This window comes from Opisthocomus hoazin, chromosome 1 (assembly GCF_030867145.1).
Source record: "Opisthocomus hoazin isolate bOpiHoa1 chromosome 1, bOpiHoa1.hap1, whole genome shotgun sequence".
In the NCBI taxonomy this organism is placed as follows: domain Eukaryota; kingdom Metazoa; phylum Chordata; class Aves; order Opisthocomiformes; family Opisthocomidae; genus Opisthocomus; species Opisthocomus hoazin.
In genome coordinates this window covers 123479427-123504767 of record NC_134414.1, presented here as the reverse complement: position 1 = coordinate 123504767, position 25341 = coordinate 123479427, and the positions used below count along the sequence as shown (strand labels likewise).

General features: G+C 45.3%; 1 protein-coding gene across 2 annotated transcripts; it reads right to left on the bottom strand.

Moving 5' to 3' along the window:
• Window positions 1-12085: 12085 nt before the first annotated feature.
• On the bottom strand, window positions 12086-23916 carry STYXL2 (serine/threonine/tyrosine interacting like 2). 2 transcript variants are annotated; one of them, XM_075434578.1, is made up of 6 exons: window positions 23767-23916; window positions 22900-23032; window positions 20280-20374; window positions 19081-19312; window positions 18109-18326; window positions 12086-15883 (listed from the first exon to the last, which is right to left on the bottom strand). In XM_075434578.1, exons 2-6 carry the CDS (start codon window positions 23010-23012, stop codon window positions 13044-13046), a joined length of 3498 nt encoding a protein of 1165 aa, XP_075290693.1. In that variant the 5' UTR covers window positions 23013-23032; window positions 23767-23916; the 3' UTR covers window positions 12086-13043. The 2 variants fall into 2 exon arrangements, with proteins under 2 accessions (XP_075290693.1, XP_075290682.1); XM_075434567.1 differs by having other exon boundaries at window positions 23771-23916.
• Between the last annotated feature and the right edge of the window lie 1425 nt (window positions 23917-25341).

The following is a 25341-nucleotide window of genomic DNA, read 5'->3' as shown; positions in this document are numbered from 1 at the left end:
TTATTTTCTCTTTGACTGTTTATGGCCTATTTACAGTATAATCACACCGAATCAGGTTATAACGTGTCTCTTTTTTTTTTTTTTTTGTAGTGAAAACAGAATGTAGGATCATTTTTTTATTTACTCTAGCTCCCCCTAAGAGCTAAGGAATTTTCAGGCACTGAGCAACGATGATCTCTTCTCCAAGGCATTCATAACTGAAGGAGAGACAAGGAGTAAGGTGACTAGGAAAAATAATAGGCAAGTTATTTACAATTTCTGTACACTTGCAATAGCTATATTGTTGTCAACAGGGCAAAAAAAAGAATTGTAAAGGGGACTTAACTGTGGACAGAAAAGAGATCTGCAAATGAAGTGAGGGATTATTTTACAGTGGGTGACTGTCATCAGACCAAGCTATGGGCACACATATGAGATCAGTTCAGTGAAATAATATTCTTACCACCCCATCCATACCAGGCAGTTGCACTGTGTTATGGGATTAGAAGAAAACAGTTGTCTAAACTTGTAAATGGCAGCTTAAAAGGGTAACAGCTCTGCCATGTCGCAGATCACCTGTTAGATTGTTCAAGCAAAAACCTTGCTCAAGTATGTGCTCACCAGAGAAAATCTGGCGTAAGAATTTGCCAGCGCTAAACCCCTGGCTTTCCAGCATCTCTTGTAGCCAGTGGATGGGAAATCTGCTAGCTGGCACGGAGAAGGCGTAAGCTTTGGTCACCTGAGAAAGCAGAAGACACAAAGTTCTGCCAGAGACATACTGCTGGAAAGCAATGTCCCAGCTGGCTTTCAGTGAGCCTATGGGAAAAACAGTATTGCTCCCCAGTGTTAAGAAGACGGCATACAGATCAAAAGGCTGGTTTACTAAGCTGATCCACGGGAGTTAACAAAGGAGGTGCTTTCAAAGAGACAGACATGTTTTCTGTTCATTACACTGTGATACTATCTCACAGTTGTGATTCCTTTTCGCTGTGAAGGAGAAATGAGCTTAAGTGAGAAATTACATCATATTGGTTTACGTTATTGTATTAATAATCCCTTTCTTTTTTTTTTTCGTCTGAGACCCTGGCCTTTCTGTGACTGTTCACTCAACTCCTGCTCAGATTTTGTCTAACCCAGCTCATGCCAAGGCCTGACATAAGCTGGGAGCAGCACCATTAGGTCAAAGCCAGAGCACCAGGTAGGCAGGACAGGTGGGCGGAAAGAGCTAAAGGGCCATTATGCAGCCATGTTCACCTGCAAATTGCTGTCTCCTGCAGCCATCATCTTTGGTCTGGCAGTTTCCTGTGAATCTCAGAGATCCAAACAGACCATGACATTTTATTTGTGTCAGAAGTGGGATCTCTCTTGGACACTCTCTGTTAGCAAGCACAAGCTGCTTTGCCATGCCTGTTGAGGCACTCGGTTTGGTATTAGTGTAAAGATACTGTCATTGTGTTTGCCTGTGCCATGAAAAACTAGACACTGAGTGGCAACAACTGAGAGAAAGATTTGAGAAAGAGGGATGGCGAAATCTCAGGTGGGATTTTTCCTGGGTCGAGAGCCACTACACAAATGCCGATCATATTCGGCAGGAGTTTGCCAGATGGTGGGCTTCTTGCAAGTTAGAGAGGGGAAAAGGGAAATATGTTATGTGCTGGCTATTCGGCAGGGCAGTTGTCGTAGGGCAGCAATGGAGATGACTGATGAGTTGAAAGGGGAAAATGTACAGTTGAAAAAGGAAAACGAGGAAAAGGAAAATGGAAAGAATACTTGGGAATTAAAGTGTAAGCAATTAGAAATGCAAAATAGACTGCTTGAGTCAAAACTCCAGCCCCAGATCATTGCAGAAGCTGAAGAGTGCAGGAGGAGGTTGTTGGAAGCTACTGCAGTAGACGTGGTTAAAGTCTATTGTGCCATGTGTGATGATGATTGGGATATCTTTCCAGATTGGGGATATCTGGAAAGAAGCAGACCCGCTTCCCCTTCCCTGAGGGCCAGGTGATAGTGAGGATGATTCCCTGCCCTCCTGGCACCAGTAATCAAGACTGAACAACAGAGCATGCCCATGGGGGCACAAAACCTGCCTGCCTCCACAACAGGATTTACTGCCCTGGTGTAAGAGGTCGGGAGAGAGATACTGAGCTAACCCAGGGGAAACACCCATGGACTGGCTGGGACGGATCTGGGCAGCTGGAGCCAACCAGCTCCACCCTGCCCCAGCTGAAGCTCCATCATTGGCACTAGGTCCAGGAATATTGTTAGATACTCTGGGGCCAAATATTACCAGTACCTTACAGACTTGCGCTTTACACTGAGGAGGTGTGATGCATCCCACTGACCCGGGAGGGAAGGGAAGGAGTGTGTGGCCCTGGGCCTTAGCAGCCAGCCTGCAAACTGCCCTGCTGAAAACCACAATTTTAGCTGAATTAGAAGGATGAGCACCCATTGCGCTGGGTGCCAGACAACCCCCTCCCACAGTACTGAATCCCTGGGAGGTGATTTGGGAGCCTGTACACTTCTGACCTGTAATAAACGGAGCTGAGGGGGTGTTGAAATCTTTAGCTTTAGACATTAAGACAGACTGAAAGGTATTACTTTCCGAGAGGTCCTCCAACGTATGCTAGCAGATTTAACACTATACACACCACAGGATAAACACCAGGGGAGAACCTTAGCTACAGTAGAGGTAAAAGAAAAGAGGCAGCCTGTATCCATGCAAAAGACAAAAGCGAAACGCGGAAATTGGGAAATGCCCTCTGTTAGTTACTATTGATTGTAAGAGATGATGGAAAATGTGTTTAGAGAAGGAGCTCTCTCCAAGTTAGTTCAATGGGCTGCCAACTCCCTTTCTGTGGCAGCTGGCCACGTTTCCCTCATTCGCTTCTGGTGATAGTCCTCCAGGACCTGTGTCAGGAGATGGGGGTGACACCATACAATTTAAAAGGAAAAGGGCTAGGGAGCCAGAGGACGCTGGGGTGTGAGCTTGGGGATATACCCAAATGTATCAGCACTAAACCTAGAGCACAAATATGTGGGAAACTAGGGTCGGGGCTTGGTTCAGTCCACTGCCGAGGATCCCAGTCCCAAAACGATGGTCACAGTTAACGATCACTACCTTACAACACTCCTCGTTGACACAGGAGCCCAAATATCAGTGGTAGATAAGTATACTTACAAAGGACTCTGCTTAGCAAGCAGTTAGTTTCCATTGTAAGTGTTAATGGGAAAATCACTAACCACCCGCTGGTCAGGGCTAAACTAATTCTGTCTGATGGTCAGACAGTCCACCCAACCTTACTTTTAGGTTCCCATGATACATTGGGTATGGATGTATGGAAGGGTCAGTCATAGGCGGACTCATAGCAAAAATGGGAAATAGGGACACCACCCTCTTTGCCCCACAGTTTACCTCCTACAAATGCATCCCTGACTGTTAATCTATTGCAGATGGCTGATTGTTTACCCCATAGCAAGCTAGTTAATATTCCACAATGCAAATTACGTTCTGATGCTATTTGTCCTGTTACTGCATTGACAAAGGAGCTGGAGGAAGGGGGAATCATTGTTCAGTCCTATTGCCCCTACAATTCTCCATTATGGCCAGCAAAGAAACCTAATGACAAGTGGTGACTAACAGGAGATTACAGAGCCTTGAACACTGCCAGTGAATTACTTACTGCAGCTGTTCCCGATACAAATGATATAGTCAGTTTTCGTAATGAACAATCCCCTGTGCTAAACCAACACCAGCAGGATGCTTTGAACACCTTGGTGTGGCATCCAGGAGATCGTGTGAGATTTCAACACCCATCATTCGGAAAACCTGGGTCACTTTGCAGCACATTTGAGGGGAAGGAGTGTGGGAGACTGTGGATACTGTCAGTATGATCCAAGACCTAGGTCTTCTTTCCCTCTCCCTAGGAACTGTTGAACTCCTGGACATATAAGTGAAAGCTGTGGTTCAACCTGCATCCTATGTAAAGTATCCATCTAGAAAGTACACTAAGCATTCCCTGGAACTTTGTTAATACTCTCTGTGGTAAAGTGCTATCACCAGAGAGAATGTTGACAACATCTAAAACGTCAAAAGCTTTCATGTGTCAGACAATTCTAACCCTCCTGTTGGGGATCTGGCATTCTGTCACATTAAAGTTGATGCACTCTGCAGTAATCAAACAAACCCACAGAAGCTGGTAACCTCCACAACACTTTCAGATACACTCTTTGCTCTGCTCAGGAGTATGAGCAGCCATCTCTGTTTCTAAGATAGGGATGAGGACCTAGGCAGGAATGTCTGACTTCAGGTTCCTAAATCTTTTTCAGGCAGTAGAAGAATAGCCTGATTTTCATCAGTGTTCAATGTCTAGTAGCCCCAGATTACTCCATTACCTTTTCAGAAATGAGTAGTAACTTCTGTGGAAGAAAAAGCTCTCTCAGAATATAATAGAATAGTTTTCTCAGGACTAGTCTCATGCTTCTACAACTTTAAAAAAAAAAAATATATATATATATACACACATATATATAAGGGGAAGTATTGATGAACAGTAGTTTCAACCAAGAGCTGACTTTTGTAGCATGCTCCAGGCTGAAATCCCTGAAAAGCAAAAGTGCTTACTTGCAAGCTATCTCCACAGCCCAGGTCAGCAGGCAGCAATTAGTTTCTCAGCCACTTGCTTTTCTTTCCATCTTCCTGATGGATATTTCATCTGAGTTTATGCTCTTCTCCCTCTCCTTCTCTTCACCTCTCTGCCTCTCTTTCGAATAAGGCTATGATCTGTCACAGACTCTCAATGGACAAGACCTATACATCCCATCACAACACTGTCATAGGCACTTACATTAGACAGGCCAGGACGAAAAGCAGTTTGGAAGCGGGAGAAGCCGTCATGCTTCAGGGCATAGACTTGAACTCTAACCAAGGGAGAGAGATGAAGGAGGGCTTTGGGCCAGGTGGTGAGAAAATTTTATTCAGGGCAGGTTATTCCATAATTACTCACTTAAACTTTATACCTTCTGAGATGCATCTGGTACTGGCCAACATCAGAGACAGAAGGGGTGGATCACTGGTCTGATCCAGGAGGGGCATGAGTTTCTTCATTCTTTTTGCCGATGCACTGAGTTTATAACATTTTCTGAAACCACAATGAAATCCCTTTCCAAGCATGACCCTTGCTCTGCTAGTGATAGCCAAAACTCCTTACCCTAGCCCCGTCCTTCACACTTCCACAGGCAATGCTGAGAGAAACCGGTACAAAGCCAGGTCAAGATGATAAGAACAAAGCCTTGAAGACTGCTCTTAGATACCAGCTTTACTTCAACAGAGGAGGAAATTTTCAAAGAGGTGAACTCTTTCTGTCTCTCTCTCAGGCAGGAGTCTCCTGGGAGGAGAAGAAAACAGCTTTCATTTTAGCGAGTCATGATATTTATGGCCCTTTTATGGGTTTTGTTTGAAAATATAAAAGTAGATGGACTTAAATCTGTTTCAAAAGAGAGGAGATGGGAAGGGGAGAGACAGAGCATATGAAGGGCATGTGGGTCTGAATCATCTGCCCATGTTCAACAGAAGATCAAACATCATCTTTGTTTTAATATGGACCCCTTCTGCCAGTCATGAGGATAATGTCTGACCTCTTCTTGCATAGACCCTTTTATCCCTAATGACTTACAAATTTTATATGTACACTACCACCAAGAACACTCACCTTGGGGTGAAACATGACAACTATTAAATTATGCAGCTGCAGCACCATGCAACAGTTCAGGTGTGATTGCTCGCAGGAAGCAGACTTTCAGATCACGTTTCCTGCAGGACTGAAAGCTTTATACTGTATTCCTGAGGGGCAACTGTCAGCTTCTGCTTGCTCACGTACCAGAGTCTCATGTGGGCTTTTATCCATCCTACTTGTGGTGTCTGTGCAGCAACTGAGGTTGCACCCTTTTGAGGGCCTCCTGCTTTTCATATGTGGAATCTCCTCTGACCCTTTGCTCCAGGAAATACTTTTGAACCAATTCACAGACTAAGGAGCAGATGCCTTTCAAAATTATTGAGGGAGGGAAGTTTAAGTTGAAGAGCTGGGGTTTGCATTTAGTTTTGAATGTAGTTAGGACTGTGGTCATTTTATCTGCTCTGTGAATGAACCTTCACAGGTTATGACAGCTCCTGGGAAATTTCTATGAACGAAATGTACAAAGCTCCCCATTAATTGGCAGTTTCATAAAGGCTAGTGTGGTTTCATAAAGCTCTCCTCTCAAGCAGGCAGGGAGAGATGTTCTTCCAAACTAATGGAGGGCTTTTGACTGGATCAGAGTTCAGTACCGAGTCATTGCAAAGACCGAATTACTGGGATGGTCCATAGAGATGGACCAGTCACACAATGTTTAATACCAACTGATGTGTGCTGCGTCTTTCTTTGATATGGTGCCCTGCACTAATAAAATGGAGAGATCACACATAGGCAAATCTCTAAAATTAGGCACGTTGCTGGCAGGATGCGACCTGAAGCATATAGCTGTCTGGCCAGTTGTAAACAGTTCTTGCCACCATGGTTATTGTCTAACATCACTCAGAAATCCGAAAAGCCTCTTAAGACATTGAGCCCCAGCTAGATCCTGTTGATAGTTGGGTGATGCTGTAAAAATGATTAGTTCCTTGAAGTGTTTCTGTCTTTTAACTAGCATCACCTACGTCTTGGTTCAGTTTTATGCCTGCACACATGCTCTTCTGACTGGAGTCATCCTTCCTTTCATGGTTACTTGTGCAGAGTCCTTGGTAAGTTTGAATCAGGTTTTAAGATTTATTGATCTGGCCTTGTCCATTCTGTGGTGTGTTCTTTGATTTAATTTAATGACCGTAAAGCACTCAGGCATGTTGGCATGAAAGGTGCACTGGGAAAAAATAAGTGATTGATTGATTGATTGATTGATTATGTAGAGACATTGTTCTCTCCATAGTTAACAATGCAGCTAGTTTTCCATTATACCCATTTGTGTCGAGGTCATACATATCTTAACTAAAAGTAAACCAATCTGTCGGCAGGTATGAATCATATGTGGGAGTAGTTACACTCTGGTGTAAGGTTTAAATTTGTCTGTTTGAAAGATATGACCAAATACAAACATTTGCAATGCAGTTCAGAGGGGAAGGTTCAAAGCACAGATAGGATGTCCCTTCTCCTGCTCTCTAAGACAATTTTCGCATCGCCACACCTGGATAGCTTGGCATAGACATCCCAACATTTATTTTTACCTGTTGGTCCTTGGAAGAACTGAATTCATATTGTTGCCTGCTTTTGTGAGTCACAAATAATGTTTTTCCTTTATGTCTGTGTGTGTACCCTGTGGCAGGGGAACAGCAGTCACAGGAAAACACCAAGATCAGAAGCTACTGAATGGTTGTAACAGGAGGATAGATGGAAGCAACATGAAATCAGCCCCTGAATATGTTGAAATGTACCAAAGAACAAAAGGTAGTCTAGAAAAAAAAAAAGGATAGGATTCTTGCATGTCCAAAAAACTTTTGTTCCTAGGCACAGGCAAAATGACAGGGTATTCATTTAAGCAGACTGTGCTCCTATTAGCAATAGACAACCCAAATACATGTGCTTTGAATGTCTCTCCATTTTTTATGTGAAGAACAATGTAACAAAGCTTACTGGCATTTAAATTATTACTCCTGGGCAAACAAGTTAGCACCTTGCTGAGATGACTGGGGCAATTCACACACCATTTAGGGCCATGCTCCCACCTCTCTGGGGGTTTTTTATTTGTTACACATAGTTCCAATTTTGGAAGTTTTCTTCACAATTAGAACAGCCAGAGATTTTACCCACTTTCATTTGTCTAAATGACAAGTGACATTCCAGAGGATAGGTAGTTCTAAAAGAGATGTTACTGAAGTACATGAACATTCAGTGTCTGTTTCCAAGCCCTAGACTATATTAATCACATGCTTTCTGCATCTCTGTTGGATTGTCTATAAATTTAGGAAGGCCATGAATACTGTGTTTTCATGTTATAATGTCTATATTTAATGTATTCCAGCTAAACCCTTTAAGGAAATGCAGGCAATGCAACATAACCATCCCCAAGTAAAACTTTTGGTCTCATAATTCACCTAGCTCTCCACTACAGCTAATGCGCAAGCGTTTCTCAAGGAGCTGTAAAAGAAGTAAATGGTGCTAAACTCCTTTTAAAATTATCCAGTCTAAACTAGTGCCACATACAATAAATCAAATTGCCCTGAAACTCCTAAATGGGGGGAAATGGGCCATGGCCCTACGTGTATCAGTATTATGACACAGAATGCATCTGTTACACTAGGAGTAACTTCCTTCTGGCACATTTCCGCTTCCTTCCAAACTTGCTTCTGCCACATTGAATTGCCAGTCTAGCACAGATATAATTTTATCATCCGTGTCCCACTAATGTCTCTCACCCTTTCCATTTCTCACAGTCCCCTTTGCATTTCTCACAAACCTGTAATTTCTGTAAACCCCACCATCTCCTTCCTTCCCCCAGACGTTGTGCTATAACCTTTCCCCAAATTTTTATACATCTAAGCAAATTAATATTTTGCATTAGCCTGTTTGGCTTATATATATATCTTACTGTCTCCGTCCAACGTAGGTCCCCTTCTTAATTTGTCTATTGTCTTCAGATCTGTTTTTGAAAACTTTTCTCCTAGCTCTCCAGCTCTCATCGCTTTCTTACTTCTTACTTCCCTCAGACCAACGTCAAATGGGTTTCTTTCTCATGTTCCTTCCTTAACTTCTTTGCTTCCCACGTACTCCGAGTTTCTACGTTGTTCAAAGGACGTTAAGGAAACAGTAGTAGAAATGAGAGGCTGGCTATGAAAAAACGCAGAAGGGCTTAATGAGACTGAGAGACTGAGCACTAAGATGGCAGCAGAAATTCAAGGCTAATAAATGTAAAGCATTATGCATAAGAAAACATATAAAATTATGAACTTGGAGCTGACTATTGCCATCCAGCAACAAGATTTTGTGGATATAATAAATAGTTCCATGAAAATATCACCTTAGTGCTCAGTAACAGCCAAAAAAGCACGCAAACTGTTAGGAATTAACAGGGAAGGAAGAGAGAACAGAAAAAAGAAGGTCATTATGCCACAGGATAAATCCCTGCCACACCTGCACCCTGAATACTGTGTGAGGATTTGGTCCCTCACCTCAAACGTGACAAAGCAGAACTGGAAAGAGCAGCTCCCATATGAGGAATGAGTAACCCGGGCTGCAAAACAGAGAGCTAAGGATGGGGCACAACGATAGAGGTGGGTAAAATCCTGTGTGGCACACAGGTACTAACTAGAGATTATTTTGGTATCAAAGGAGACTAGTGGGCAGCACGTTCAGAACAGACAAAAAGGAGATGGTTTAGCATTCAGTGCAGAGTAAGTTGTGGGACTTCTTGCCACAAGAGATCACGGAGGCTAGTGGGTACAAGGCTATAATGGCTATAACTCAAAAATGACTAGGCACCTCCATAGAAGGAAAATCTATCCAGGGCTATTAAATACAAAAATATCACATCTGGCTCAGGAGGTCCTTGAGTTGCAAATTATTAGAAGCTGGAAGATCATGCTGGAGAAATATCACTTATATCACTGCTCTTATATTCTTCCCTAGGTATTCACTGTTGTTCTCTGTCAGAGACAGGATATTGAGCCAGATGGACCTTTGGTCTGACCCCATACAGCCTTTCTGATGTCCCTGTGTTTATATTCTTAACTGACTGTATGGATGCTCCTTGCACTTTCACCTTCCACTATACAATGCCAAAAAACCTCTCGTGCCTACAGCAGCAAGCTGACGCTGAGCAAAAATATTAGTCCCAGTGCATCTTTGCTGAAAAATCCTCGCTAGATAAATTTGGGTACTTACCTACTCTTTCAATCTAGTGTCAGACCAGTGTCATTGCTGAAAAACCAGTCACTCTGCAGCGCTGGTCACCTGAAACAATCTGTGCAGACCTCTCCCCTTTCACCGATTCTCTGTCTCCTTCTAAATTCTCATCTTAAAACCTGACTTTCTAGCCTGCCTTCAACCTCTCCATTTCTGTCTTTCCTGGTTATTGGTCTTATGACTGAATGCTTTAATATTTTCACCATGCAAGGTCTTTATGTCACTGTTTCATGTAATTTATACCTGTGAGCTGAAGCCTTTCCCATCTCGCTTTCAAGCACAGGCCGTATACTGAATAGAGTCAAAAATGATCCCCACCCCCTTATTGCTTTGGGGGTTTGGCTTTATTAACAAGAATATAAGCAATAAGAAAATAAAGTTCAGCTGTTTCTAAGGCTTCTCCCTCATGACTGCTCAGCCGGCGTCTTAGATGGCCTCTCCCCAGCAAACCATTTTTGTCTCCCTTTTACACAAGTGAACTAATAAGCCACCTACCTCAGTGAGTCAGCAGAACCCACTTAACCCTTCCCCAGAAGGGTCAAAACTCGCTATCAGGATGGTTTGGCTCAGGCTTTTTACAGAACCATATTCTGCCCCTCGGTCTTGAATAATTTATTTGTGCGGCAGACCTAGATTACTGTTTAAATCAAAATGCTACCCAAACAAAGGCTGTACTGTACAGTGGAAGATGAAACCAATCGCTACATCTTATAATGCTCATCTTTTACAGTGCGAGATGCCCCCTACAGTACTGCAGAGGACGGACAGTTCTGTTGAGAACAGCAGGCAGCCGTAGGAAGCGGGAGAGGGATTTTTCACAGGGAACCAGCCGTTGATGAAAAAGTAAACCTAGTGCCAGAAGATGTTGTACACTTCCACTTCCATCCGTCGAAACTGAAGGCCTATTCTACACTGAAATTAAAGCGAGCTCCAAACATGCATGTGCAGAGTTCTTTTCCACAGAGTAACTTTACCAGGGATGAAGAAAAGAGGAAAAAGCCTATCCTAACACACATTGCAGAAATTCAATATAAAATCTCAGAATGTGGACCAAAGCCTGGAATTCCACTACTTTAAAAAAATACAACTCACAGAAGTACGCAGAAAGAAGGGATGCATTGTATTATATATTATACTGTAGTAGAAGTGCATTATATGCCTTATAGCGTCTCTGGATGCCTGAAACATTAACAAGACCATGTTCCTTATGTACTTCAAAAATGTAATCTGAGTTTACTCAAAAAAAAAAAACCCAAACCACAAGGAAAATATGTTCTTTCTCTTATTTTTCTACCCCTGTTATTGTTCAATCACCTGATTTTGAGACTCCATTCACCTGACAGTAAGCAGCTGTCATTTACGCTAGTCCTGCCTGTCAGAAAGAGTCATCTTTATCTTCAGAGAAGCAGGGATAATGTCTAATCAGTGAGTTATAGTTGAGAGAAATTATTCTAAGTTTAGGAAAATTGGCAGCTGCATTTTGTTATCAATAACCATTATTTAGATAGCATTGCTGATGTGCGTGGTGTCATACAGACAAGGACAAAGGCCAAGCCCTTGCCCTTGTGGAGCTTACTGTCTGTATTACACAATTAAAACAAGGAGAGATACTAGCATAATCGTGATAGTGAGCTCTAAGCATTGCAGTGAGAGGGAGAAGAGATGACAAGAAAAAGACACAACTTCCTGTGAGAGAGCAATACTGTATCATCCCTCCGTTGTTGTTTTATACTCAGCTCTGCCAGAGGGTTTTGTGGTTCTAAAATACAGTCTGTACAGAAGAGGGAACAGATAATCGGGAGAAACTGGCCTAGGCGTTTATAAGAGAGAGGTGGAGGATGCTGACTGGTGACAAAGAGCTGGGTGCTTTGATGTGTCGAAGACACAGCGTCATAGGAGCAACACAAGTGATGCTGTGGCAGGCCTGGCAGGTCGTGTCGCACAAGCTCGCGAGGCTCTGCAGGGCATGGAAGGACCCAAGGCTCTTAATTTGGTGTATTCAGTTAACATGGAGGCCATGCTCCTTCCACTCTGAAAAGTGGGCTCTGTAGCTCGTGATACAAACACCACATTAACTGCAACACGCCAACTAAACCTGCCATCTCCTAAGAACGAGCTTCCAAGTACCACATTCAACAGACATACAATTTGTCCTTAGGTATACGGTACCTTATACCAATGCGTTAGTTATACATAATTTTATTATGAGGTCAGTTTGTGTATCACTCTTTTCTTTTAAGGCAATCATGTTGAAAATTAATACATGACAATCTGACTATAGACATAAAATCACAGACTTAGCTGAGCTGCAAACATAAAACAAACTGAAGTCACTACTTCAGAAACCCAACCTAACCTAACACTAACTCCATCTCTTTAACTACCTCAGAACATAATTTTTAGATGGCTGTTAATATTACTAGATTTTTCCTTTGTTGACCCAAAGCAGGAACCAACCCTACTGGAACAGAGATGACTCCACCTAACAGAAAACAATGGTACCACAAGAATACATTCATTACTTCACTAAACTTCTAAAAAGAAGGAGGCATCTTCTTTTTTCTAGTATTTCATTTTGCTTTAGCTACTGAGTGAAGTAAAACAGCACATGTATTCCCCTGAAATGTCTTATTTCTGTAGACCTTCATAAGACTGGTGCAGAAAATGGAGTCTACCTGGCAATATCTTCTCAGTGGTATAAAGTAAAATGGATTAAGACAGGAACATTCTTCAAGTTCCTAGAAAAGGCTGTTGGCTTCTTCCATTTATGATCAAAAAGATCCTAGAAAAAATATGTCCAGTCTTTAATGAGACGAGGAAATTGAAATAACCAAAATGGGATGTGATTGGTCTTTTGAATTGAGGTGCCAGCATTACTTCTTTTGCTGCTGAAACATTGTCTGGCTCCTAATGGCTTCTAACATTGTGTTCCTACCTACATTGATCATTTAATACTAGCATCTTCTTTCTGACAAACCACAAACACTTCCAAAACTTGACCTCTTCCCTTTATCGCTTTTGATTAAGAAGAGAACTGTCTGCAGGAAATGCCCTACAGACCACAAAGGATTATCAGAAATATAATGATGAGTGATTCAGGGACTCTGTGGCTCTGCCTGTGTTCCTATAATCTGATCTTGGTCACTCTTCCCTTCTCCGCCGGAGCTTTGCCGTAGTTTCTTCTAGTCGGCTTCTCCAAGCAGCGATAATGGCATCATCATCCATCTCTTCTTCCTCTTTACGAACGCTTCGCCTGTACTGAGAGAACTGTCTAGATGCAAATCTTTCTTCACTTTGTTCCACTTTTGCCTCCTTCTTTCCATCCTCTTCAGACTTTGAAAAGCTCTGGGTGAACTTTCGCTTAGCTCCAAATTCTGATGTGTCTGACCTGGCCTCCTCTTCACACGCCTCCACACGATGAGATCTAACTCGACTCTGTGTAGATGGTTCAGGAGATTCAGAGAAAGAGGATGGTTCAGGTGTTCGGCTGAAAAAATGCAGCTCTGGGCTCTTTTCTCTGGAACTTGTTGTCTCACTGACCCTTGACCTTGTGAACTTATACATCTTTTTGTCCTCTTTCGCAGAAGCAGAGGAAAATCTTGACATGGTTCTCAGTGAATCTCCTTTTGACTCGTAGGAAGAACAGCTGTCTAGCTCTTCCCTTTGGGATCTGGAGAAGCTGTAACTGGATGTTTCAGAATCCGTCTCTCTCACTTTGGATGATCTGCTATATTTCTCTCTAGCCTTCTCACTCTGATCATAATATGATGGTGGTTCTCTTTCTGCTTTCAGGCCACTGAGCCACTTGGTGATGTCAGTCTCTATCTCTGACTTTGGTGCACCTGTGCTTGCAGGTTGATGGGGCAGATCAAAGACTGTATCAGTTCTGTCAAGATCTGCTTGCAAGGGGCTCCTGTGGCTGTTTGTTATACTCTCTCTGTCATCTTCTATTTCATTTTCCTCTGCTTTGGTCATCTTTTTTTTAAATAAAGTGCTGCGTTTATTGTCTCTGATCACCTTTTCAATTTGATAATCTGACATTTTCTCTCTCATTTCCATTTGCATCTCCTTCTCTTTCCTCCTGAGTTTCTTTAGGTCAACATCATCAGCAAAGAGGCTGTACAGTGGCTTGCTTGTCTGTGTTGTCTTCATGTTTGAACTAGTGCCTTCTGTCCTTGTGCTCACTGAGGTATTGCAAGACAGGACAGACTGAGACCCAGCTCTGTGCGTGTCCTGCTGGCGAAGCTGGGAGGCAGCAAGAGATGAGCCACTCTGAGCACTGAGAAGAGAAACCTTATCATCATCTACACGCCTGCCAAGGTCTCCTGACATTACGCTGGAGGCCATTGCAGATGATGGACGGGACAGCATCATGATCTCATTTTGCTTTTGAGCAATGGTTTCACTGACCACGTTAGCGATCCAGTTCTGAATGCTTGCCATGGATATTGTGTCACCTGGGCCAACTGGGAGATTGGGAAGGGGTACATTTGGCAGCTGAGGCTGCATCACCCCCGTGCTGCTCCTGGTCTGTGGTAAAGATGAATGATTTGTCTGCATGCTCAGTGCAGAAGCTGCATCCTCGGCACCGCTTGCAGAAGGCGCTGAGGGCCAGAAAGCTGACAGTGGGATACTCCCACTCATCATGCTGTCTGTCTCCCAGCTGCACATGGACTGACTTTCTTCTAAAATTTTCTTTGAGCGTTCAAGGAGCTCTACACGCCTCTGCTTCTTTTTGGCTGAAGCAGAATCCTCACTTTTGGCAAACTCCACAAATTCCTCTGTGCTTTCACTGCCCACCTTCTTCTGCCGCTTCATTTTCCAAGCCTGGTAAGCTGTCAGATTAATGTCTGACAAACTCTTCCCTCCTGTCCCCTCCCCACCAGCCTCGCTGCCATCTTCTGCTGGAGATGGTGCAGAAGACGATGATGATTCTAAATCCTTCTTGTGAAAACCAAACTGGATCCTCTTGACCTTCCACCTTTCTAGAGGAGTCAATTTGTCTTTGTTCTTTTGGCAGAAATTGTAAAAGGAGCTACTGTCTGAAAACACACTCTCCTCATCTGCATCCCTCTCCTTTCTTCCTGTTTCTGGGGATTGTCTCTCCCCACCAATTTTATTCTTAGAACGATACCTCTGAGCAGCTTCCTTCTCAATCTCCAGGAGCCTCTGGTTCCACATATCCCAAGTGCTCTCTGAAGACACAGAGCCTGTGCGGCTTCTCCTCATCCTGCTAAAGCTACTGGCTTCCAGCTGTTGTTTTAGGGTTCGGATTTCAAAACTGCTCACACTCTCAACATCACTGAATTCACCTGATCGGTAAGGTCTTCCTCCCATGCTGGAATCTCCATCCTCCTCCCTGGGTGGACCCTCCATTTGGTATTTCACATTTCTGCGCTGCCAGTCATGGATCCTCTGTTCCACATCCTCCTCAGATTGTTCCCCTTCCTGATCCAGAAGCCTTGGAGATGTTCTTCCTCCATGGTTAACTCCTGGTTCCTTTGCAGGCAGGCCTTGTTTCTTCCTCCATTCCTCATACAACTGTTCCTCTTCCTCCTCACTGATGAGGGTGGAGTGTTTGGAAACCCAGCTAGTTTTTCCTGCTGATGAAGAGCTCATAAGACTACCCAGCAGGCTGCTGGTGTCCTCTTCTTCTACCGTAATGGAATGGGCTTTGGCTCCCATGATGCTTTCTGAGTCCCCAGCTCCAGACAGCTGGGACGAAGTCCCTGCATGGACAACAGGACTTTGACTAGGAGTCACTTCGTCATCTCCAGTATGGTCCAACTCTCTTTCCTCCAACAACTGCTCGTTGAGCTCCCTTAGCTGTTTCAGAAAACCGTCATTGGGGTAAATGGCACGCTTCTTTCTTAGAGTCATCAGAGCCTCCAGAATGGTCATATGATGGTAGATCATCAGGTAAGCAGCCACCAGCACAGCTGAGCGACTGATTCCCATTTCACTGTTGACAAGGATTTTGCCTACAGATATTGAATATAAAAGTAATTAGCAATTTCCCATAACATGGAGGTTGCTCTGATATGTAGCACAAAAGCATTCTTTGAATTATGTTAAAAGTTAGACAGATTTTATGCTTCAGTGATTGAAACCAATACTAAATATTTGTTAGCTTTGTCTTAATAAAAATCTAGATACATATGAATAAAAACCATATTAGTTTCAAAAGCTGTGGGCAGGCACATTTTACAAAAAATTAAATAATATTTGTATTTTCACCTATACACTTCACTTCCCCAAATAATCGAAAAGCTTACAATAGGTATTAGAAAGATGAGTGATACAGTATTCTTGACTTGCTGGCTGACTTAGGGTAAGACATTTAATCTTGCCAGGCTTCAGTTTCCCCGTATGTAAAAGGGGAGATATTGGCATTAGCCTCCAGGAAGGTATTGGGAGGATAAGCAAATAACTTATTTTTTTATACGGCACATTATAGGACTTAGATAAAATTTTATATTGGTTTAATTATATTTTTGCCAGAATACAGATCTGCTGTTTTGCAAGGTACGCTCAGTCAGTTACCTGTAGACTGGATGGAGGCCAGAGTCACAGTATGTCTCAGCACAGGAAAACCAAGCAACTAGCAGAAGAGAGCTGATTTTGACTCTGACAAAACTGATACAGCTGCTCAAAACTACTGGGATCCACCGTTCGGTAAACAGTGACTGCAAGAGCTAGAATCAAAGCTGAGGATTTGCTTTATTTCATGGCATTTACACAGAAACCACCTCTTGCAGAAAACTAAGCTTTGGCACAGAATAATTGTTTTTTAAAGTTACTTTTGTAGCAAATTACAGTTAAAAAAAAGCCTGTAAATATGAAGAGGGCTTAAACGAGGCTTTGCTAGCCTCCAAATAACTGAAATTACTATTTCTAAATGTGTGATAAACCCCAGTTTGACCAAGTTGTTTGCAGTGAAACTTAACGAAGCCAGTTTGTGCCACCACCTTTCTGACTGCTGATAGATTACCGCAAGTATTTACCTACTGTAGCTGGTCCTACAATTCCAAAATGCCTTTTACACCTTTCTTAGTATCAGAAGTCTCGCTTGCCTTCTGCTCTAACAGCCAGTAAAGCCCATCTAACAGCTCACCAGAAGGGGGAGGTCTCACTCCTCTGCTTTCTGTCAAGGCTCCTCTGTCTCCCTGCACCCTCTCCTCGCCGGGCCCTTCAATAAGGCAGGGCAGCCCAGAACCCCCCGGAAAACCCCCTCTTCCCTGCCGGGCTGGCGTTTTTGCTGGGTTAGTGAGGAGAAGGGTCGATGAATGCCAGCAGCAGGGAGCATCTCTGCTGTGCCAAGGGTCGCAATGGGAGTTAGGAGGAGGAACGTAGATAGGTAGAGTGTCCCTCCTCGTGGTGGTGTTGGTGGTGAGCTATTAAAATTGGCTCAACTTGCATGCTAACAAAACTTCTCACTTAGTCACTTCTACTAGGAGGTAACCTGTTGTCTGTCTTCAAAAATGACAGGCACTGAATACATATATGAAGAATATCATATATGATATGATATGATATGATATGATATGATATGATATGATATGATATGATATATCACTGACTGTGATGTTCATTTTCATATTGAATTCCATAAAGGTATTTCTAACTGCCCACTGAAACTGCAACAAAATGACCAGTATGCACTGGAGGTCTGCAGAACAACAGTTGCCATGGAATCGGAGTCCAGCAAATTATACACTAGCCTGGGTGTGGACATGCAGGGGTTCAGCCCAGCTGTTTGGATGGTTCTAGTAAATCAGCCTGTTCTTTTTTAGTAAGCGTCCTGGCGAAACTGCAACTCGCAGTGTACTGGTATATATATCAGTATATGTAGTATTGTATAATACCAACATAAAAAATTATCTTTGTTGGAGCAGGGCTTCACCTCTTTGCAATAGCAGGGTACTTTCGAAGCAGCTGAGGGAGGTGGCTCGCAGCCAGTTTGAGTCTCAAGGCGTGGGGCTTGCAGCAGGGGCTGCTGGACTGCCTCCTCTCACTAGTTTGCCCTCTCCTGATTTGAATGCAGCACGGCAGAAATGGGCAAGAAGTGCTCACCGTAACTGGATGCAGGGAACAAAGTGCCTGCCTTCTACCCAGTTACAGATGTGGCACTGGCTGCTTATCAGAGTAAGGCTTCCACCCATTAATTCCCAAGCACTCTGGAACCACTGTAATCTTCTCCTCTTACCCCTGTAAGTCAGCAGTGCTTCATCGAGGAATTCTGCAGCTGGGCGGAAGTGTTTGGAGATATCCATATCTGGAAAATCATCCACTTCAATGCCCAGGTATTGGATATTCAGACCGTTGTAGAAACCTGGTCCTGTGTATACACCTGTACCATGAGCTGCGTTCAAGATATGTGTGATCCCCAGTCTCTTCAAGCGGCTTTTGTTCACTGCAACGCTTCTTCAGAAAAGAAAAAAAGATGTTAGATATCAGTGCTCCTATTTAGGGTAGGAAAGAAGCGGTCTGCTACCAGCTCTACAGAGCTCCCAGTCTGTGTTACTAATCCAACAAGCGCCTCCACTCAGACCTTAATGTCCTGTGAGAGTTCTACAGGTATTTCTTTCCAATACTCACTGGGGAAAGAAAATGAGAAACCTGCACTCACCAGTGCATGCTCAGTTTCCACTCCAGCTTGATTTTAAGCTCATCCTGCCATCCTAGGTTCAGGCTGTTTACCTGTTTCTCAATTTTTATCACCCCGTAATGGATGCTTTACATTACATCCCCTTCTCATTCTGTCTGGTCACTTGCACAGGTGTCCAAGGCAGCTGAGCCAGGGTACAGAAGACCTAACCATTTCCACTCAATATTTGCTATGGCATTTCTTTTTTAACTCTCCTTTACATAACAAAGATTTTAGTCCCAATTTCATGGCCAAATTCCAATCAGAACAGTGTAATTTGGGCTCATTTTGTCTTCTCCCCTCCTAAATTGTCAAAGCATCAAAACAGCACAGGAAAGCTGCTGACTCCATCCCAGAAGTATTTACTTTTCAGGCCACAGAGATCTTTGTGAGCATATTCTGAAAAACGCTTTGGGACTCTCTGGGAATGAAAGGTATTAGATGTGTGTAATACATGTTCTGTCTTCAACGGTTCCATCTGACCCTTCACTGGGAATCTTGTGCAACTCGGTGACAAAAGCTGACACTCACTTTTCTGCTATGAAGACATTAGGCCAGACTTCATCCACAGCATCCCTGGGGGTCTCCAGCCTGTCCTTCACAAGCGCCCTCTGCAAGTCCATCACACATGGCGTGTTAAACAAGCTGGTGTCATCAATCTTTTCTTTAACTCGGTTGTAGAGGTCTTCCACCATCAGCTGCTGCGCAGACTCTAACATCCTGGGACACACGGAATCTTCCTTGGCGTCCTTTGTCTTCAGTTCTGGAATAAACTGACATTGTAACTAAAAGCATGTAAAAACACACAAATATATGACCTGTCATTCTTTGTTTCTGGCACAAGACCTGTGGCTTCCCTTTTTCCCGGTAACATCACACCGTCCTGTCTGCAACGTGTGCATGTACGTGCTTATCTAGTAGCCTCAAGGCAGTTAGTAATGGCAAGAGCATATTGCACTGTCCTCTCAGTCCAGAGACTCACTCTGGCCAAAGGCCTGGGAGTGAAGGGCGTGCTCATTGTAGCCCCAGAAGAACGCAGCTTCCTGAGAAGGGGACGTGGAGAGAGGTGCTGAGCTCTCCTCCCTGGGATCCAGTGACAAGATGCGTGGGAACGGTTCACAGCTGCGCCAGGGGAGGTTCAGACCTGAGGAAGCTTTTCTTTACCGAGAGGGTGGTCAAATACTGGAACAGGCTTCCTAGAGAGGTGGCCAATGCCCCATCCCTGCCAGTTTTTAAGAGGCATGTGGACAATGCCCTTAACAACCTGCTTTAGCTTTTGGTCAGCCCTGAAGTGTTCAGGTGGTTGGACTAGATCATTGTAGGTCCCTCCCAACTGAAATTTCTATTCTATTCTATTCTATTCTATTCTATTCTATTCTATTCTATTCTATTCTATTCTATTCTATTCTATTCTATTCTATTCTATTCTATTCTATTCTATTCTATTCTATTCTATTCCATTCCAGTTTGTTGCAGTGAGAAACCAGCAATCAAACCATGTTCACCACTGTGGTACATGATTCTGCCACAGATTCCGTGCACAACTTTAGAAGAAGTCACCAAATCTTTCTGTAAATTGTTATTTCTTTGTGTTTTTCACCTCTGCCTCTGGTGGGGTTTTCTCATAAAGGCTTTTTTTATCATTGTAGGATCTCTGGATGAGAAAGCCAAAGCAAGTGCAACTCAGGTCTCTATTACTTACCTAGTTCTTTTACCCTTCCTCCTCTTACCTTCACTGATTATTTGTTTGGCAGCGACAGCAGAGGACAGATGGATTGGCTCCATGAAGATGCTCTCTGTATCAGTGTCCGATATCACTGAATACCTGCCAACCAACCACACTGCTTATTAGGCAAATGCCCTCCACTGGGATCCCATCTCCAGGACTTTAGCTCTTTTCACCCATTCCAGAAGAGAGCAGCAGGGAACTGGAGCAGCGAGGATCCTTTGACGACAAAAGTGAAGTCCCAGCTCTTCTTCCGCTACCCACCCCCACCCTGCTTTCCAGCATGGCATTACAGGCTTCAAATATGCCTTGGTATCCAGTGTTCGAAGGACACAGACAGGTCCCATGAGGAGGAGCTGCAGTGCTAGGCATGCAAGAGAATGGACTGCAGGAGGAGTTTTTGGGTAGAGAAGCTCAGTGTCTGGTTTGAGACTGGGAGGGGGATGGGTCACAAGGAATAGTCTCACAAGTAGCTCTCACTTAGACAGACAGTCATAAACATTGTCCTAACTAGAATTTATTGAGCAATTCAAAACAGATTATGCTAGACAACTGTTAGTGGTGGGGGTTTTTATTCTGTTGGCTAATTGCCTACAAGCTTCCTTTGAGTCATCACAAGGTGCAATGCAAGCATTAAGACTGAAGCCTGTGAATCTCTCCCTCAGTACTCAGTACTTGGGTCACTTCATGGCATGAATCTGTGGTCAGTCTCTCCGTACACATAGTGTTGTCTAACTGCAGGTCAGAAACAACTATGAAACCCACAAATGCCTTTGAAGGGAGTTCTTTGACACACAGCATGATTTACATAAGTTTTTGTTAAGCAAAGAAGGGCGACAATCTTGAAAACAAATACATTTCCATCTGGGTCCACCTGTCAAGTCCAAGCAAATCTTCTCTTCTTGTTCAGACCATCTTAACAAAATATTTTACAGAGCTTTTTCCCCAATGCACACCGTCTACATGTCCTTCCAAATAGATGGTGGAGATCATTAGGACAAGTTTGCTGCCATGACAGAAGCTATCTGGCAATGCAGGCTTGCAGTACTTGCAACACACTGTTTGTTTGTGATTAATTAAAGAAGGAAGAGGAGGGTGATTAATGTGCAGTCAGGGTGCTGCAAAGTATCTGGAGAGCTAACCTGCCTTCATTCTCCAGAATCAAAATGGAGGGCACAGCTGTGGGGAACAACTAAATGGGCTTGTCTAGGTCGTTTAGTTGGGTTCTAGCACTTGTCAACCGTGACTGAAAGTAATCCTTTTTTAGCTCTTCAGAGGAGCTTAGGAGATGAGCAAGGGCAGTCTCAGGCTCATTTACAGGAGCAGACAAAAATTTGCAGCTATGCCCTGCCTTCAGTTCCTTTTGCTGTAAAGGTTGCCTCCAAGCTCAATAAAAAGATAACAGTTGGTAATAATCTGCCACCACAGCCTCAGCACACTTTACCTGTAGCTGCCCCAAGCAACCACAGAACACACAGGTGCAGAACTGCCCAAGCCTGGATGCTCCAAGGGCCTTGTTCTTGTTGAGAAGGACCTTGCCACTTTCATCATTGCTTTTGGTATTGACAGCAAGGAAAAAAGGAGAGAAGAAAAAAGGGAAGAGAAGGCAAGGCAAGGGAAGGCAAGGCAAGGGAAGGGAAGGCAAGGCAAGGCAAGGCAAGGCAAGGCAAGGCAAGGCAAGGCAAGGGAAGGCAATAAACTGGAGAGGTGCTTCTGTTCATTTTGAGTGACCGATGAGCAGTAGGAGAGTGATTTACCAAGATCAATACATAATTTTACTTTATGTGAGCTCAGTGAACTTCCTAAACAACTTTTAAATGCATATGGTTAAATGAAATATGCACTTTGTCTTCATTATTCTGCAGTGCCCCACAGTTAATGGTAAACATTTCATAACCTCCTACTTGTTGAGGGCCACTGGGACAGGTTCTTTTCAAACTTGATCCCTACTCCCTGCCTTCAGATAAATCATCTCAAAGAGTACAGAAAGCCCTGCAGAACATTTTGCTTTAGGAAAAGGGTACAAAGAGACGTATTTTTCCTCATATTAGGAAAAAAACACATCTAATCATGCTTGTTTTGCTTGAGGTAACTCAATTTCTGCTTGCACTGTGACAGCCTCCTGTTCAGCGCCTCAAGCCTTTAGCTAAAGATGGCTCTGAACCCAACCCAAATCTGAAGACCTTCAGTCTTTCTGGGGCTGGGAAAGGCTAATATCAACATTAAAAAAATCCACAGGTCCTTAATAATTCACAGAAAGGCAGGGCTGAATTTGGGAGGAGCTGAAATCCAGAACAGAAGTTTCAGCATGGGGGTGGACGTGAGAGGATGAGACGGGGAAGAGCAACGACAGCACCCCACAGCAATGCTTTCCGCAATCCATCCCCGCCGTGTGCGCGCACCCTCTCGGCGGGGTGGATTACTTCGCGCAGGAGCCCTGTCTTTGCAGTCCCTCTCCCTGCTGGCACGCCGGCCCCTGCCTCAGGGAGGGCAGGGAAGCCCTGGGCTCCATGCTTGACCCCAGTGCCCATGCGGGGAGGAGGCGGTGGAAGAGGAGGGAAGGCAAGCGACGGATCTGCCACGTGCTCCCGGGAGGGCAGGGTGGCCGCTGCAGCAATACTCACCGGCTGGGCGAGGGGCTGCGCAGGTAGTGGGCCTGCACGGCCTTCACGTCCGGACCCTCGTCCTCCTCGTCGGGCGCCGCCTGCTCGCTGTCCGGGTCTCTGCTGCTGGCCATGGCGGCTGCGAGGGGATCCGCTACAAGGGGAGCGCGGCAGGAGGGAAGGCCGTTATGGAGGTCTGTGCGGGAGGCCACCCCCCAGCCGTGGGGCGGCGGTGAGGGGTGGGTACAGCAGAGGGGCTCCCCCATCTTGCTCCCACAGCCCTGCGAGCAGCCCTTGGCTCCTCTGCCAGGGTGCCGCCATTTCCCGAGGCCTGGCGCAGCTCCTTGGCCGCTGCCCAGTGAGAGCCGGTGCCCTTCTTGCCCGCGCGTAAGCGTGCAGGAAGGCCAGGAAGGAAACGGCAGAAACTCTATCCCCCCCCGGCTGGCTCAGCCCATGCGTGGTGCCTGGAAGGAGCTGTACACAGCCAGGGCCGGACTGGAGGGAGCGCCGGGGGCAAGAAACATGAGACCTCGCCTCCCCAAACTGAAACGCTCCTAAAGCTCAAGGCTGAAGGCGCTTCAAGCCTTGAGACTTGGTCCTTGTAATCCTTTGCGGGGAGGCTGCCGTGCCCACCCTGGGCGCAGGAGAGCGAGGGGGCCGCAGCTCGGTTGGGAGCATGAAAAGAGCAGCCGACGCTTCCCCGGGTCCTGCCGGAGCAACTCCCGCCTCGCCGTGCCACGACAGCCGGCAGCCGCTCCAACGGGCCCCGGCAGCCGGCCGGCCTCAGGCGGCAGGACCGCGGCCACGTGCCACCAGCAGGGCTGAGCAGCGGCTGCTGCTCCCGGGACAGCGAGCAGGGAGGCAGCGGAGCAAGGAAAGGGCACTTACTTACCCCCTGTGCCTGGATGACTCCGCCGAGGGGTCCCTGCCAGAGGCACAGTGAAGGAGTCCAGTGAAGAGGGCAGGAAACCTGGCAGGGAACAGTACGGGGGGGAGAGAAATCAGCTGCCCCCTCTCGCTCTCTCTGTGGCTTCTTCATCGAGGGGCAGGACAACTGTCAGCGCCAAACCTTTATCAGCTTTCTAAATATAGCGTTGTCCTGACTGGCTGCTGGATTGCATGGGGAAAGAATTCAGTGCCTCATAGACGGCAGCTGGTCAAGCACTTAACTCCTTCCCTGCTGGTGGCTGGATCCTCCGACATTTCCCAGTTGCAGAAGGAGCCCAGGGAAGAGCCCAGAGCCGGTGAGGCCAGACCTCCACCTGCAGGGAGCCACCAGGCAACTGGGATCCCACCAGGTGCAACGTGAAATGCTGCTATGACCTCTGATGTCCTTGGGAAATGCAGCGCAGGATAAGCTACTCCAAGCTTACTAGAAGCAAACTACTTGTCAATTACCTGGATTTCTATAAGGTCTTTGATATGGTCCCCCACAACATTCTTACCTCTAAATTAGAGAGAGATGGATTTGATGGATGGAGTGTTCGATGGACGGACTGTTCGATGGACAAGGAAGTGGCTGGATGGCTGCATCCAGTTACAGTCGATAGCTCAGTGTCCAAATGGAGAGCAGCAACAAGTGGTGTCCCTCAGGGGTCTGTGTTGGGACCAGTACTGTTCAGTATCTTTATTAATGACAGAGACAGTGGGACTGAGTGCACCCTCAGCAAGTCTGCGGATGACACCAAGCTGGGCGGTGCAGTCGATTTGCTAGAGGGAAGGGATGTCATCCAGAAGAATATTGATGGCCTTGAGGAGTGGGCCTGTGTGAACCTCACGAGGTTCAACAAGGCCAAGTGCAAGGTCCTGCACATGGGTCAGGGCAACCCCCACTATCAGTACAGGCTGGGGGGATGAAGGAACTGAGACCAGCCCTGCCGAGAAAGACTTGGGGGTACTGGTAGGTGAAAGATTGGACATGAGCCAACAACATGCACTCGCAGCCCAGACGGCCAAGAATATCCTGAGCTGCATCACGAGCAGCGTGGCCAGCAGGGCGAGGGAGGGGATTCTGCCATGCTACTCTGCTCTGGTGAGACCTCACCTGGAGTCCTACATCCAGCTCTGGAGCCTTCAGCACAAGACATGGACCTGTTGGAGCGGGTCCAGAGGAGGGCCACCAAAATGATCCAAGGGCTGGAACACCTCTCCTGTGAAGAAAGGCTGAGAGACCTGGGGTTGTTGAGCCTGGAGAAGAGAAGGTTCCACTGAGACCTTTCCAATACTTAAAGGGCGGCTTATAAGAAAGATGGAGAGAGACTTTTTGCCAGGGCCTGTAGTGACAGGACAAGGTGCATTCATTTTAAACTAAGAGGGTAGATTTAGATTAGATGTAAGGAAGAAATTTTTTCCACTGAGAGCAGTGAGACACTGGAACAGGTTGCCTAGAGAAGCTGTGGATGCCCCATTGCTGAAATGTTCAAGGTCAGGTTGGATGGGGTTTTGAGCAACCTGGTCTAGTGG

What these genes read in the sequence shown, in the direction of transcription:
- STYXL2 (XM_075434578.1), bottom strand. Translation starts at nt 23,012, where the DNA reads ATGGCCAGCAGCAGAGACCCGGACAGCGAGCAGGCGGCGCCCGACGAG. An exon ending in CGCAGCCCCTCGCCCAGCCG is followed by an intron (nt 20,375 to 22,899) that starts GTGAGTATTGCT and finishes GTTGGTTGGCAG; the next exon opens with GTATTCAGTGATATCGGACA. An exon ending in CAAACAAATAATCAGTGAAG is followed by an intron (nt 19,313 to 20,279) that starts GTAAGAGGAGGA and finishes AGTTTATTCCAG; the next exon opens with AACTGAAGACAAAGGACGCC.